The following is a 17,008-nucleotide window of genomic DNA, read 5'->3' on the forward strand; positions in this document are numbered from 1 at the left end:
GGGAGGGGGTTACAGTTTTGAAAAAGTGTATGTAATTTTCACGTTTGATGAATGACCCCAGGATTCCATTTACACTGTATCTTACTTTTATCCTTACTTTTATCCTTACTTTTATCCTTACTTTTATCCGCCGCTTATACCCTTTGGGGTGTCGCGGGATACACTGTATCGAAACTGAAAATAGCCTCCAATTAAGCGGACCAATGTGTTAGGCTGGGGCGACACGTCTACACAATCAAATACTCACCGATTTATTTCGATATTTGGGAACATCGTCGACGTCGTGCATTTCCGATTTCCGATTCGTCAACCCACAGCCACATCCCAACTTTTGACATGGGTCATACGTCAATCTATTTATTGATCTAGTTTCCGGAACATAGGCTAAGTGAAGTGCTATGTGAGAGTCGCGATTCTGAGATTGGTTTGGCCCTCTTTTCTCACCGCGACGCAAATTTGTTGATGTTTTCCCTAGACTGTGCCTTTACTAAAACCTCGAATCTAGGTCTAGTTGTAGCCTACTCTAATTGCAGGTTGTAGATTTCTGGAATCCAGTCCATTCAAGAAATTAAATATTGGACTATACTCTAGTAGTAGACTCATCTACTTCTAGCATGGAAGACGGGACAAAAAGATCCTTCACGATCAAGCAATCGAGTCACAGCCAGGGTTAGATTTAGATCTAGATCTGTAGTGAGGACTACTGTAAGCGAACACCACCTTGAAAACTGCAATTAACCAATCCTTTCTAGCTTACTTTTTCGCATGAAAGGTTTGTCTACTTTTTCAAATAGATCCTGATCTAGATGCTTCAATGAAAACTATTTCTTTAGCCTTTTACTGCGCCCGATTCACAACTCACAACTTCCCCTCTTTTAGTGCGCAGGGTGGTGTTCGCTTACGCTAGTCCTTACTACCCAGATCTATAGATCTGTATCCCTAACAATGGATTTGGCGTTTGGGGTCAGGCCTGGGATGGGATGGGTTTTATGGTTTAGGATAGGGTTGGGGTGAGAAATTGAGGCTTAGTGTTAGAGTTAGGGTGTGGATCGCCCGATCCCTAGTCCGCATCCAAATGCTAACCCCAAGCCATTAAACCTTACCTTTAACTCTAGCCCCAAACCCTACACCTCACCCCAATCCGAACCCTGGGCTATGCAAGTAGCATCTTCGATCATCACAAATAGCAGACAGCACCAAGCTGGACACAGGACGGGACGCCATGTTGCCCCATGACTTGCTTTGTGCCCCATGACTTGCTTTGCGTCCCATGACTTGCTCGTCGCCGGGCAGGCCACTAGCCCAGCAGCGAGCAGTAAGACCGCTCGCAGTGTGAACTCTGAACCAGGGAGGAAAGGAGAGGCTGTGCTTGTTTTGGTGCTAGACGTAGAGAGTAGAGGGCTATATTATAGCCGAAGCTATTTTTAACTTTCCGATAAGTAGACTTAGATTATCTTAGAATGGAAAACTCCTTTGGTTGTTGTGATTAGCTTTTGTATCGTATGTATTGTAGATATTTTACACTCCCAAATGACATTTTTTAGAACATTTAGGAGACGGGCTACTTCAATCCAATGTCAGTGCCAATCTGGGCTGAGAGAGGACAACGCCCCTGCAGGAAGACGGAGGTTGTCAGTAAAAGTTTATCCCCGTACGGGAATCGAACTAAGGTCTTTAGCGTGCGACGACGAAGCTCTTGACCGTGCACATAAAAAAACGGCCTTTATTTCTTAAGAATAGAAGATCTATTAATAATTTTTAAGTGCATAGAATAGAGCAATTTTCTTTTTTTAAGGGGGGAGGGCTACACCCCCAAAATCAAAATTCGGCTCAAAATCATGGAATTTGAGTTGTAGGCATTTTTAGCTTCCTCAGCCTCTCCTACAACTATTTCATGGCATAAGAACCCCCAAAAACCGTATTTTTTCCCGTACCGGGCATGTTTGTAACCACCATTTCCTCATTAAGTCAGTATTTTATTTTTCTTTATCGGTCGTTTTCTCAAAATGCGACTTTCCTCTATACTTTTTTGAATAACTCCACCATTTTTCATCCAATCTTCATGAAATTTTCACAGAATGAAGAGAAGAGGTAATACTAAACATTTGTCTGTTGAATTTTTGATATATGGAATAGATTTTTGTTGGTGGTGTCTGGAGTGTGGATTTTCACGGATTTTTCGCAAACTTGAATGCTACCTCAGGAAAAAATTCATTAAAAATTTTCTAATTCGATTAGGAAAAAAACAACAGAAAAAATATTTAGATGTAATGTTTGTGAACACGCATGCAAAAAAACCCAAAACAATCAATTTCCATGAGCGACAAGTGCGGTATTCATTACGTAAGACATGCCAATAAAATCCAATATGGCGGCGTATCCATGGAAACGAAACTTTTTTCTCAAATTTGATTGCGGATTTTAAGACTCCTAACTATGCTTGTTATATGTGTGAAATTTGGTAAAATTCGTTCCAGTAACAAGCGAGATAGCCTCCAGGTGTAGCCCCCCCCCCCCCTTAAATCCGACTATGAAAATTCTACTACAATCAGGTCACGATTATGATTTCCTCGCCCCGGAAAGCTAGCCAACACAAAGACAGCCACATTTTATACGAAATTGCTCAAACGTAATTTGTTGTATTGTTATCTCTGCTTTTTCGCCTTCTGTTTATCCATTGATCATTGATACCTTACGTTCAGTTTACTGTTAAAAAACCTTGAGAATATTATTTCCACAGTGTGTTTAAAGTAAAAGTCATGTAATATGTTTTGCCAAATGTGGGAATAAACTTATTAAATGAGATATTTTCTCAATTGTTTTGGCGGATAAACATACAGCAATATGAAGTCAAGATTTGTTTTCATTCACAACCCAGTAATGCCGCCTCGAATCAGAAATTCCATATTTATGTTGCTATTGTAGGGAAGTTTTTCGTGTTTGGCCTCATTTCTACCTGCTTCTTTGTCTCATTTTGATTACCCTTCAAACAAATCAGCCTTCGCCTCTGGCGTTAAAAGTTCATTCTTCTCTTCCAGGACCATTTTTCATTTCCAAGCGACGTTGAAGGGCGTAGCAGAAGCGCATATGTATGAGTATAATGTCTTCAGTTTCATCTACATCACAATATGTACCTGCAAAAGTATACATATTATGCAACCCCATACACACAAACACATACACACACACCAACACATACCCCCCCCCCCCCAACAAAAAATAACCCCCCCCCCCCCCAAAAAAAAAAAAGGGGGGCTCTCGTGGCCTAGAGGTTAAGGCGTTGGCCTCTCATTCAAAGGTCCCGGGTTCGATTCCTGGTAGCGACCAAAAAAGTTCTTCTCTAAAATTGTCTCCTTTCATATCCTTTCCTGATCTCTAACAATGTTCTGTTGTCTGCTTTCATTTCCACTTTCTGCCCCCACCCCCTCACCTCCTTTGCCCCTTCCTCTGGGCTCCTGACTCTTTCTGCAGCCTTTCTACTGCTACTCCTTGGCTCCTCCTAACTGCTGTCTTTCTGCCACACCCCTGATCTTCTGGTAGGAAAGATCTACACCTTGCCTTCTCGGACAAGGGCGAAAAATCTCGGAGGGCCCGTGTGCAAGTTGCGCACGTTAAAGATCCCTTGGTGGTCTAAAATCGATAAGAGTAGGCTTCGGCCGCCACCCGGGCAAAATTCAAAATTTCCTACCAACAAAAAAGTATTAGGTGTGTCCCGCGCGCTCATATGACCTTGCAGTTGCGAGCGCCGTAAAACCCTATACTAAACAAACAACAAACAAACACCCACACACAGACATACACTGAATACCCACTGCCACCACTCGATTTGTGAATGAAAAGATATTCTGGTTCCATGTTGTATGTTGACCCGCAAAAATAATCGAGAAAATGTCACATTAATTAATTTGTATTCCCACTTTTGGGAAAACGTAATTATAACTTTTAAACATGCCACGCGAATAATGATTTCAAGATTTGTAACAATAAACATAACTAGAGAGGTGGATACGCAAACAGAAGTCAAAGAAGCAGAGATGAGAATACATGTACAACAAAATGAAATGTATTATCAATTTGGTTTTAAGTTTGATTGTCTTCATCAGCCAGGGTCAAAGAAGCAGAGATGAGAATACATGTACAACAAAATGAAATGTATTATCAATTTGGTTTTAAGTTTGATTGTCTTCATCAGCCAGGGTCAAAGAAGCAGAGATGTAAACAGGTCCTGACCTGATTATAGAGCGGTAAAAGGTCAAGGAAAGAATAAGTACTTACAGAAATCATGAGATTATATAGGGTTTTTGTTTTGTTTAGGTAGACTCTACCATTTTAAATGTTACCTTGCATAATCAGCGCTTCTCACTGCTTATGAGAGTGGCCCTAAAGGGATAAACAGGGTATTTATGTAAACAGTTTCGAGTGTAATGCACACTACTCATTGGTGATTTCATGAACATCAATTGCTATTTAAATTTTTACAGCCAAGGTCTATCACGGTCTCTGGGTTAATTTGACTGCCACGATGGTCCCAAATTAAGGAAGGGAAGCGGTGATAATTAAATTATGTAGGCGCTTTACCCCTGATTGAAACAACAAAAGAAACATAAAAGAACCCCCAAAACACAAAAGAAGTGTTACCGGATGCCAAAGAGATTTGAGCCTGTTTTTTCTGTTGGTATCGATTCTCTTTTAGTGTATTACAATTATAATTTTAGGCGTGTATTACTAGACCTTTTCCGTTTGCCAAGTTCTGAGGCTGTTGGAATTTGTTGGTTTGTTTTTAGCTTCCCCCCCCCCCCACTATTTTTTTATGATGTCATCCTTATTTCTTGATCGAAAAACAATCATATAAATAAGTAATATGTACTTGCTGCCCCGTGGAACCATGGAGAGGTAGAGGTCGGATTTTGAAAGGTATATTTTAAAAAAAAGAACAAAACTGTTAAAATTATTTGATAAAAGTTTTCGAACCAGCTTAAATTGGCAAAATGATTACATAGCCTGTTTTAGCAGCAAACTCAGCTTGAGAGAGAATTCTTTCTCCTCCTAGCATAATATTACAAGCTTTTGGCTCATGTTTACTATTATATTACAAATATCTTTTAGCAGGGGCTTTTGATTTTCTGATGTCTTTGTGTGTGCCAAAGAAACATGTTTGGAGAAATGGAGAAATGATGGAAACTTTGGTCATAATCACGAAAGCAAAGCTGTCTTGCACTTCTTAATTTATCTTTTTTATAAAGTGTTTTTTAAACTCCCAACGACCCAACTTAAATCATTTTTCAGGCACTACATTTCAGTACTGAATGTCAGGTCCATACATGTCTGCAAAAGATACAACATCCCACAAGAAAGACCAAGATACAATGTGTGGGCCACACGATTAAAATTCTTCACACAAAGGAATCGAGCTCGGATATTTTACGTGCCACGACGAAGGGTCTATAAAATATAATATTATACTGCTAGACCACAGACGCCGATGCAATGCATTTCAATACTACGCGTTTCAAGATAGCGACATGGCAAGAAATCGAGACAGGAGAACATTATTGATTGCGGGAGAGACAAAAGCATCGCCAGTCCACTGTTTGCTTTGTTTATCACACACACACACACACACACACACACACACACACACACACACACACACACACACACACACACACACACCTACATACACACACAAACAAACTAACTAACTAACAAACAAACACACACTTACGTCTCTCTCTCTCTCTCTCTCTCTCTCTCTCTCTCTCTCTCTCTCTCTCTCTCTCTCTCTCTCTCTCTCTCTCTCTCTCTCGCACACTTACACACCCACCCATCAATTCATCAATAGGCCTATACATTGATATTTTAACGATACTAAATCGGCCGAAGCGATGGTACGTCGGCCTGTCTCAGAGGGTCATGACCTTTTTTTATCAAAAAGGATCAACGAGCTAAATGCGCTCGGCATAAGGGGCATAATTCATGTAAAATTTTGTCCCTATAGTATAACTTGAGTTTTCTCCTTTGGTATCGCCTACAATCTGTACAAAATGTGTAAATTATATCCGCGTCCTGCCGACATTGCTGAGCGCGTGTTATAAACTGTATACCTCAATTTTTTATGATTTAGGTAATAGCAAAAATCACATTCTGGGTTGAGATAGGGTCTACGTTGTGTCAACTGCAGGAGCGCGTTGTCGCCTAATGCGTAAATATTTGCCCAACATACACACACACACACACACACACACACACACACACACACACACACACACACACACACACACACACACACACACACACACACTCTCTCTCTCTCTCTCTCTCTCTCTCTCTTTCACACACACACACACACAAACACACTTACACACACACGCACACACGCACACACACACAAACACACTCACACACACACGCACACTCGCACACACACGCACACACACACACACACACACAAACACACACACACAAACACACAAACACACACATTGTAAGCTTAAAACGTGTACTTGATTATGTTTGATATTACTACATGTACATGTATCATACTTGGTGTTTATTCCGGTTATTGCACGCATTGAACATGCTGTAGGAATGTGTTATTTCATCTGGTATTGGTTTTATGGAAATGGTAAAAAGTACTTAAATTTATGAGAGGGAACCTCTATATAACCGTTTGTCTCCGATTGGACTAGAGCTGTTGGAGAGTTTTTTTCCTATTAGTTAAAGCAATACTACTCGTTAAAAACCACCCTTCAAGAGATAAGAGCGAGTCGAGCCGCCCTCTCTTTATTGCATCATGAATAAAGTCGGGTCAGTGGCACGCCAAAGCGAAAGTCCCGAACTTGGAAAGAAATTACAGGTTTTTTTGGCGTTGGTGCACTGCTTTGGATTTTTGCTTAATTGGGCTGTTTATATCATGCCATGGGTGCTTACTCGTTCCTGTCTGCACTGTTTTACTGTGTATTTGTGAGAGTTCGTATACTTAATGTTTTATGGCTGTTTCTGAAACATGTACGACTTAATAGTTGTGTAGCCACTTCGTCTACTTAGTTTTAATCACTACACATAATCTCTTTGAAGTGGAATCCTCGCAGTGCAGATAGAAGTTGACTCTTTTTTTCATTAATGTCTTAGTTCAAAATTCATATGATAATTGTTTTTCAGTACTTAAATCATGTGTACTTTGTTGATTTTTCAGATTAGCAATGGATGCTCCCGTCGAGACAAAGCCCAATCCTTCATTCATTAAAGGAATACTCAAAGGCCTCGGGGACCAGAAGAATGACTCCGATTTTTACGATCTTGTCATCCAAGTGGGAGAGGAAGAGATAAAAAGTCACCGCGTTGTCCTTGTTGCCAGCTCAGGTTTTTTTCGAGGCATGCTGGGATCAAAGATGAAAGAAGATCTTGAGCAAAAAGTTCAGCTCGAAGGGATACCCGAGCAGGCATTTAAAAAAGTTTTGGAAGCCATGTATACTGGATGCGACATTTTGAACAAAGAAAACGTTTTAGAAATCTGGCACATAGCTAACCAGCTGGAGATACTTTATATGTTGACAGAATGTGAAGAGTTTGTGTTGTCGATACTCTCTGCAGAGAACTGTGTTGTGTTCTATCAGCACGCCCGACTGCTTGAGTCTAAGAAGGTTTCTGAAGCCTCGTGGAAATACCTTCTTGAGCATTTTGATGATGTGAGCTTACAGGAAAACATACTGTTGTTGACATTTGAAGATATGAAGAACCTGGTGCAGAGTGCTGACCTCGTTACTGATTCCGAAGATAACGTCATTGAGATCATAGTCCGATGGGTGACATTTGAAATTGAATCTGGGAAAGAAGCCAGCGGGGCCGAAATAAAGTCTATGAGTCGCAGAGAATGCCTACCAGACCTTCTCAATCTGTCTCGCATGTGCCTTGTTAGTGGCAAATGTCTCATGCACACGCTGTATGGAAATTCTGTCGCACAGGAAAGTAAATGTGTCAAGCTTCTGATAGACGAAAGTGTTGCTTATCAGCTCATGTTGGACCGCCGCCATGACTTTTGTTCCCCTCATGCCATGCATCGGAACAAGGGAACATTCGCTAATGTCATAGTTAAGACACGTTCCAACAACTCGACACCCTTAGTCTGTCATCGGGTGTACAAATCGAAGCAAAGTAATGTGGGGTATTATTCTTCTAATAGGAAAGATCGATTAACCGGATCGGAGAAAATATGTGTCTATGGGAACAATGTCCTTTTGGGTTTCAAGAGCCAAAATCCAGATACCCTTCATTTTGCCGAATGCAAAATAGGTGCTGACAATTCAGAATGGGATACCTTACCTGGAATTGACAAAGCACATGACTTATTTTCATTGACAGCTTTGGGGTCCTACGTGTTTGCAATCACTAAAGGGACAAAGGTTTCTTTGTCGAGACTAAGTCCTACTAGCAGCAACAGAAAGTGGAAAACAGTGGAAATAGCGGAAGATCTCAAGGAGATTGCGGCATCAACAAGCGTGGAGAATACAATCATATTATTTGAAAGAGGATCAGAGGCCACCACGATTAAATGTGTGGACACTGCCAAGATGAAGATGTTTGATCTCACCGAAGGGCAGTTTGATGAAACAGCAAGCTTTGTTACGTTCAGGAAAGGTCGTGAAGCTTTTGCCATCCAAAACAATGGCATCTTGTGGAGGATTTCAACCACTGAAGATCCCCCCTTTCTGAATGTGCAGCAGGAGACTTTGCTGTGGGATTTTAAGCGTACCATCTATGGAGTAGTTCTTTTCAATGATGAACTTTTAGTGTATGGGCTTCCGTTTGGAAGTGCAAAAGGGCAGGATGAGGTGTGGGAGATATCAGTGACTGGCATATTTAACAGAATAAGGAATGTCACTGTTGACGAAAGAGGTCTGTTTGCACTGACAATAGTTCCCCAAAACATGCTTGTTTGAAATACACATGTTTTCCCTATTACGGAATTTTCAGTCCAGTTTGAATACATTCTGCTGGTGGTGTTTGGTGTTCTCTGTTTTATTCTTTTATCCCCACCCCCTCCCACCTGTTATGATATATGTCATTTTATTAATAGCAAGGTTTTTATTCTTACCCAAAAGAAAGCTTGCGCGCACATGTGTGTCTGTGTGTGTGTGTGTGTGTGTGTGTGTGTGTGTGTGTGTATGTGTGTGAATTGCACACAGTTGTAAGACATAGTATTGTAGTAAAATTCAGCCATCGTTTACGTTCATAGCTTTGTTATATGATTAAGGTACGTATGCATATAATATGACATGTGATGACAATGTGCAGAGTATTATCCCAATGTACATTTGGAAGAGACATTGAGAACGATAAAACGTCGTATATTATCTACAGTGTTTACAGGCCTAATCCTTTCTAGGAGGACAACATAAGTGTTAGAATGCTTTCTGAGAACTGCGAGTTTTCGGTCTATAAACGATACAAGGATAAACTTGTCCATTCAGACTTGGATTGCGATTGATATCACATGTATTTATTATGACAGGAGAGACATTTTCATAATTCTGTTTCTAGATCAAGCTGAAAAGATTGCACACTTGTTCTTCCGCCTTGTGTATTATGATTATCATAGATTTTCATCATCGTTTATTCGGTTGGTGTTAAATTGACACGATTCATTTTCTCCTTTGTTTATTAATTCTAGGACACCGATGCTGTGGATCTCCTACATTCCCTTGCACGTACCTCACATTGCCTTCACAACCTCGCCAGTCCTTTGGAGAGGTTAAAGTATTGCAATGCCTTGGAACCAAACACTTTAGAGGCGCTCTTAGAAGTTTTACTCTAAATGAATTATTTCAATGATGTCATGTGAAGTTTCATTTCCTGAAAATATGCATGTATTGTTATTTCTCTGAGTGCTGTTGTATTGTTATTTCTCTGAATGCTGGTCTCAGAAGAATTCGCCTTTATTAATACTGTTATTATCTTTAGATGGCCATGCACCTTACCCTTCTCTGTTAAGGCTCTGTACCTTATGGGTTGATTTTGATTACTATAATGAAAGTGAATGCTCTGAATCAACCACGTCTGATATTTCTTATTGTTTCAATCTCCCCATATTACCCCTCCCCCCCCCTCCCCCCTTTGTTAAAAACGACTCGAATTTGTGACTGATTCAATACCCATATCTTTGAAGAGTATATATATATGTATGTATGTGTGTGTGTGTGTTTGTGTGTGTGCGTGTGTGCATGTGTGTGTGTGTGTATGTATGTGTGTGTGTGTGCTAAGTGTAGATAAAGGGACTCTTTTCTGCACCCTCATTTTCCCTATCTATTTATATATCTCTTTCTGTCCGTCCGTCTGTTTTCCCACTTCTTTTTCTCTTAGTCCATCTCTCGCTGCTCATCTCGTTCTTGATCTGTCATTTTTGCTCTAACTCCCACCCCTCCAACCCCCCCCCCCCCCTTCTCTCTCTCTCTCTCTCTCTCTCTCTCACGTGCGCGAGCACTACACATACATACACACACACACACACACACACACACACACACACACACACACACACACACACATGCACACACACAGACACACACATAGACACACATACACACGCACACAGATACACACGCTCACATGCACTCGCACACACAAACGCGACGCACATACAAGCTTTTGTTTTTCAAGCTTATTTTCTCACACCATCTAACGTACTTTTTACTGCTCCAAAAATCACATACTCTTGGCCGAGTATACATCGCATGTGATGTAATGTCCTGAAGAGGAAACATTGTACTGGCCAGTGTAATTAATTTATACCTTAGGTTAATAAACTGAAAAAATAAATGACACTTTTATTAGTCCCAAAAGTTCCCTTTGGTTTTCAATGGTGAACATACATTTACATACATAAATACATAATTATAAAACGAACATACATAAATACCGGCACAAATACATAAATACACAATATTTCATAAATATAGAACAGTTTACAACCATGCCACTGTCGGTCACCACTGTGCAGCGCCCTGTATTTTGAGCTAGGATTGTCGTGTCTTGCTCAAGGACACACCCCAGAGACAACCCATCTGATGCCCGTGTCCCCGACACCTGCTTGACATTACTTGAGTCTAAACTCACTACTTATTTAGCCACTGGAGCCCCCATTGCTAACCTGTCAACGAATTCGATTCTTAGATATTTTTTGTGTGCATGTATGTAATTTTAACAAGATTTCCATCACCGAAATAATATTGAAAATGTTTTGCATATTTTACCCATGGTATCATAGCGTTACAGCAGTTCTGAACAATCAGACCTTTATACCCATTTTAATAATATTACGTCCATTGTGAATATGCTTTTCATGGTATTTTATATTTTTCCATTTATAACTTTAATTAAAGATACATGTACCTGTATAACATTAAATTATGTATATAATATTTATATAATCAATAATCCACCGTTACAGTCGCGGAAGCCCTTGATTTTTAAAAACCTAGATCTATGTTTTAGGGGAAATCTTTGAAACCGATATTGATGAGTAGTATTGTTCTTTGTGAACGTTTTTTGCCCTAAGCCAACGTCTCTTTTGTATGGTTTAGTTTATGCAAGAGTTTTACAGCACTTGCAATAAAAATATATTAGATCTATATCATAAGTGCCGAAGATTAGAGGTGTTGTAAGAGAAAAACATACAAAAGAAAGTAAAAATGAGTATGGATAATTATACTATTTTTAATAAGAGAGAAGATTAAGCCACACCAGAGCACCCGCCAATCATCCACAGTGGCGCCTCAACGTACTATTCGATCGACCCCGTTGAGCCATAAGATGCAAAAAAGTACAAGTTTGGGTCAATGTGCAGCGCTTGGTTTTATGCCAAATACATGCAACTGGTATCAAACAAAAACTTGTCCCCTTAGTCGGCAGTAGTGTACATATTTTGTTTGGTATCGTGTTGAAATCAGGTGCTTGTCAAAATATTGAAATAGAAGAAGCCAACACACGTTTCCGCCCATTGTGTCCAAGAACACTTCTATAGCTTTGGAAGTCACCTGAATTTGGCTGCTATTTTCTCGCTAATTTTACCTCTGACACCTGGCCACCTCTACATGCTTCAATCACAAATATTGTTTATTATTATTTTTTCGTCAACGGATTGAACATGCTTTATGATTATACCGATGACTCAATATGCCCAAACACCGAAGAACGTCTGATTCCACCGGGTTGTAACACAAATGATTCCAGGCACTTGCCCCCTTAGTCTTTAGCTTTGTACATTCGCTCAATACTTTCTCATTCATAAACGTTTCCAACCGCTTTCTTAAAGTGCTTGAAGGGGAATCTGATTTTTTTCTTCTGAAAATCACTGTATGCTGTAAAGATTTATATTATGCCTCTTTCACTACCCTAAAAGTTCTTAACTATTGTAATTGGGCATAACGTCATATGACTTTTTGTTATCACATTGACTGTTTACCAAAATGAAAATGGTGAATAATTAATTGTGAAACCCAATAAATATCATTACCTTTTTTGTGTGACTCTTTGAATAAAAAGAATTGCAACCAACATTCAGCTTGCATGCGTTGTTAAGAGGCATACTTGCGTTTACAGTGTGTCAGTCTACATACATGTATGATTGTAGCGTTGAATTACTGAGTTTTTAATACTGTTTAAAGAGTTCCATTCCAGATATAGACACCTGTGTGTTTGTTTTTGTCTTTACTATGGACATTTTGGCTACTTTCATCAGTAAGAACAACTTTAATGCTCTAGTCCTTACATTATATATAAGATGCATTTGTTTTCATCATAGACGTCTTCATAAAGATGGTGACATTTTCCAAACGTTACCCGCCTCTGAAAGATGTGATATGCTGCCGATCGAAAAATCCTCATTTGAGATCTATGGAAAGGCAGCTGCAAACGCAGCTGCAAAAACTTGAAACATGGGCAAACAACAACGGTTTCAAGTTCTCCCCGTCAAAGACGGTTGAAGTACACTTCTGCCGAACAGGCAGACGTGTGCTGCAGCCGGATTTGACACTATACGGGGAAAGGATTCCCGTCCAGGACCAAGCTCGTTTCCTCGGTGTCATTTTCGACAAAAAACTTACATTCATACCACACATCAAAGACCTTCGTGTGAGGTGCCAGAAAGCGTTAAACGCTTTGAAAATTCTATCACATCCGGAGTGGGGCGGGGACTCAAAACACCTTCTCCACTTGTACATCTCCCTTGTCCGGTCCAGGCTTGACTACGGATGTCAAGTCTACGGATCGGCAAAACCACACGTCTTAAAAATACTAGATCCAATACAGAACCAAGGACTCCGCCTCGCTCTGAGGGCTTTCCGCACTTCTCCGGTGGAGAGCCTCCAGGCCGAGGCCAACATTCCACCACTCTCACTCAGACGCACACAACTCTCACTACAATACGCAGTTAAACAGAGCTCAACACCGGAAAATCCAGCACACAACAGCATTTTTCAAACAAATCCAGAAACCATAAACAGATTCCAAAACAACGAAAAACTCATCAAACCTTTCGGCCTCAGAATCCTTGAGGACCTCAAAAACTTACACTTTTCCAAACAAGACATCCAACAAATTCTTTTCCCCGACCTCCCTCCGTGGCACCTCACCAAGGCAAAAGTAGATTTACAGCTGACCACACAGAACAAAGAAAGCACAAACACCAAAACTTTTCAAGCAGAATAAAAAAAACTAATAGATAAATACCCCGGTGCGGAGCTCATCTTCACGGATGGCTCCAAAAAAGACAATGAAGTGGGCGCCGCAGCCCTATCTCCCAACAATACACACCAGAGGAGACTCCATCCTGAAGCCTCCATTTTCACTGCGGAGGCCACTGCCATTGACATGGCACTGGACTCTGTAGAAAATTCCCCTAACAAATCTTTCCTTATCCTTTCTGACTCTCTGTCTTGCATCACTTCACTCACAAACTACACACTCCTACACCCAAAAATAGTTAGGCTACAACAGAAAATCCATACACTATCCGAAACAGGAAAAAACATCATGTTCGCATGGATACCCAGCCATGTGGGCATCCGAGGAAACGAGCAGGTAGACGACCTGGCGAAGAAAGCTTCATCCCTTCTGCTGGGATCAACGACAAACACTCTCCCACAGACTGACTTTAGAAATAAAGTCAAAAAGTACTCCTCCAGTCTGTGGGAGAGCCACTGGGAAAACCAGAAAAATAATAAATTATATGAAATTAAACCCAGACTAGAACAGCGAAATCCTTCGGATCTCTCCAGAAGAGACGAAGTCATTTTTACTCGATTGCGCATCGGACACACGGCCCTGACCCACAAATACCTCCTACAGGGAGAGGAGAAGCCGTTCTGTGTCGGATGCGACACAGATTTTACCATTAGACACATTTTAACAGAATGTCTAGACCTTGGAGAGATCCGAAGGAAATATTATAAATGCAAGAAATTGCAGGATATTTTCTCCGTCGTTGTTCCCAGCAGAATTTTAAATTTTATAAAGGCCATTGGCCTTTATGGCGAGTTGTAAAGTGAATCTGATATTATTTAAAAATTTTATTGTTACTTAAAAGTTGTTTTAGATCACAAATGTATTTACACCGAATTTGAATATTTTAACTTTTTAGCATTTTAAAGTAAATTAGTTACCAGTCGTGAAGTGAACTTTCGCAGAGGTGAACAACTTGTGTTTCGCGCGCTCATATGACCTTAGCAGTTGCGAGCGCCGTAAAACCTTATACTACTACTACTACACAATAAATTGTCGTCTGTGTTGCAGCGGTTTGGCGCTTCGTCGTCGTTCACTCAAGTCGTGGGTTTGTTTCCCGTATGGGGAGAGATTTTAATGAGTACTTCTGTCTTGTTTGCTGGGATGTTGTGCATGTACCCCTTTCAGTCCGGGTTAGCCCTGAAAGCCAAGGTCGAAGCAACCCACCACCTAAATGATCAAAATTGTGTTGATGGTGGGGTAAATTGATATCTGCAACTTCTAGCTAGATCTACATAATACGAAACATGTCACAGATCGTCTGCCTCCATTGGTTGTTCCCGCTGAAGAACAGTAAAGTTGTTATCTTAATGACTAATGTTTTTTTTAGCTCACCTTGTTTTATGTTCCAAATCGGCTCGCCTTCTGCATGCTTTTCTTTTCTTTTTCTTTTTCCTTTTTTGGTGAAAATGTTGATCTAAATGTAAAGACACTACAACTCATTCCCATCTGATATCCTCTGGTGGCAAGCTGTTCACACACTTTAATTTTTAAGTAAAAAAAACAACACTAGTGGGCGGGGGGGGGGGGGGGGGAGAATAATACTATATTATATTCTTTAAACAAACTGTAACTACATGTACTTTTATGTATCTTGCCGAGTTCAAAGTTCAGAATTTGAATTTTGGCCAAATATTTCTTGAGCTAAAGCAACCGACACTGCATACATGTATTCAGAAACCTCATTAAAAAAATAATAAATCAAAAGTTTTGGGCTTTGTTCATCTGTTTAGTACATGATCTGAACAACGTGCTGGTGATACATGTATTTCACTCTTTTCACACACGAACGAATGTGAAAGACGACATTGACGCTAATGATAAAGCACCCCTTATGAATTCTTAGATTTGTGCGTGCTTCACTGGATTCTTGTTCGACAGGGCAAGGTTTTTCTGCTAAGAAAAATAATTTAAAAATTGCTTAATTTGTTTCAGTAAAGAGGTGCACAAGGACACAATGATTCTCATCTTGTGCAGGGAAAATAAGACAGGTAGACAGAAACAATACAGAGAGAGAGAGAGAGAGAGAGGGGGGGGGAGAGAGAGAGAGAGAGAAAGAGAGAGAGAGAGAGAGAGAGAGTAACAACGATGATATGACTCTATATTTATATTCAGTACATTACATGTTATCTTAAGTACATCTAATATATTTGCGCAAAAAGGAAAATGAATATATCTAAAAACAGAGTCAGCACTTTTTCACTTTTTTATTGATACCTTGGGGGAATTTTGGTTTACAAGGACGTAACATAAATAATATTATACGCATAAATACAGCGACTAGATGCATACATACATAGATAAATTATCTACTGAAACAGGGAGCTTTCATGGCCTAGAGGTTAAGGTGTTGGCCATTCATTCAAAGGTCCCGGGTTCGAATCCGGGTAGCGACCGAAATATTTTCTTCTCTGAAATTGCCTCCTTTCACCCCCTTTCCTTCTCTCTAGCAATGTTCTGTCTTCTGCTTTCCTCTCCTCTTTCTGTCCCCCGCCACCTCACCTCTTTTGCCCCCTCCTCTGGGCTCCTGACTCTTTCTGCAGCCTTTCTACTGCTACTCCTTGGCCACTTCTTACTGCTGTTTTTCAGCCACACCCCTGATCTTCTGGTGAAAAAGATCTACACCTAGCCTTCTCGGACTAGGGCGTAAAATGTCGGAGGGCCGTGTGCAAGTTGCGCGCGATAAAGATCCCTTGGTGGTCTAAAATCGATAAGAATAGGCTTCGGCCGCCACCCGGGCAAAATTCAAAATTTCCTACCAACTGAAAATGTTAAGTGTGTCCCGCGCGCTCATATGACCTTATGCAGTTGCGAGCGCCGTAAAATCCTTACTAAAAAATAATTTTTACAAAAATACTGAAACAAACATATATAATTATGCACCTTAAACACATCATGGCTGGTCGCCACTGTGCAGCTCCCTTGGTTTTAAAAAAATAATTAAATCTTGGGTTATTGCGTCTTGCTAAACGACGTTCGGCACACAAGTGACAACCCACCAAAGAGGTTATATTTAGTACTACTAGAGTTCGTGGCAGTGATGTCCCCCACGCAAACGAACAAGGGATGCGTGTGCCCACTCTGGACGCTGAACCTCAAGGGCAAGACACGCGCAGTTCCACAAATTCACGTCCCTGCAACTGCATACTTTATGTTGCCCACAACTGAAGCACAGCAGTGGCAGCACTTACCCCTAACCCCTAACCCCGAACCCCTAACCCCTAACCCCTAA

At 40.6% G+C, this 17,008-nt stretch overlaps 1 protein-coding gene and 1 long non-coding RNA gene across 3 annotated transcripts in view; one reads left to right on the forward strand and one right to left on the reverse strand.

Annotated features, from left to right (window-relative positions):
* LOC101862878 overlaps positions 1 to 1,812 on the reverse strand; it is a 12,845-nt gene extending 11,033 nt beyond the window's left edge. Inside the window, exon 1 of one of the 2 annotated variants that reach the window (XR_004858665.1) lies at positions 1,136 to 1,812. This is a non-coding gene — a long non-coding RNA (uncharacterized LOC101862878). Of the gene's footprint in view, positions 1 to 247 lie in introns of both variants that reach the window. The other variant, XR_004858666.1, reaches the window with a different exon arrangement.
* LOC101862659 (kelch-like protein 26) overlaps positions 1 to 9,100 on the forward strand; it is a gene marked incomplete at its 5' end in the record, with an annotated part of 10,732 nt that extends 1,632 nt beyond the window's left edge. The window contains 1 exon segment of the mRNA XM_035970416.1: positions 7,196 to 9,100. Within this exon segment, the coding sequence (XP_035826309.1) occupies positions 7,203 to 8,939 (1,737 nt within the window). The 3' untranslated portion in view covers positions 8,940 to 9,100.
* Positions 9,101 to 17,008: the final 7,908 nt, after the last annotated feature.

Source organism: Aplysia californica, unplaced genomic scaffold, assembly GCF_000002075.1.
Source record: "Aplysia californica isolate F4 #8 unplaced genomic scaffold, AplCal3.0 scaffold00265, whole genome shotgun sequence".
Classification (NCBI taxonomy): Eukaryota; Metazoa; Mollusca; class Gastropoda; order Aplysiida; family Aplysiidae; genus Aplysia; species Aplysia californica.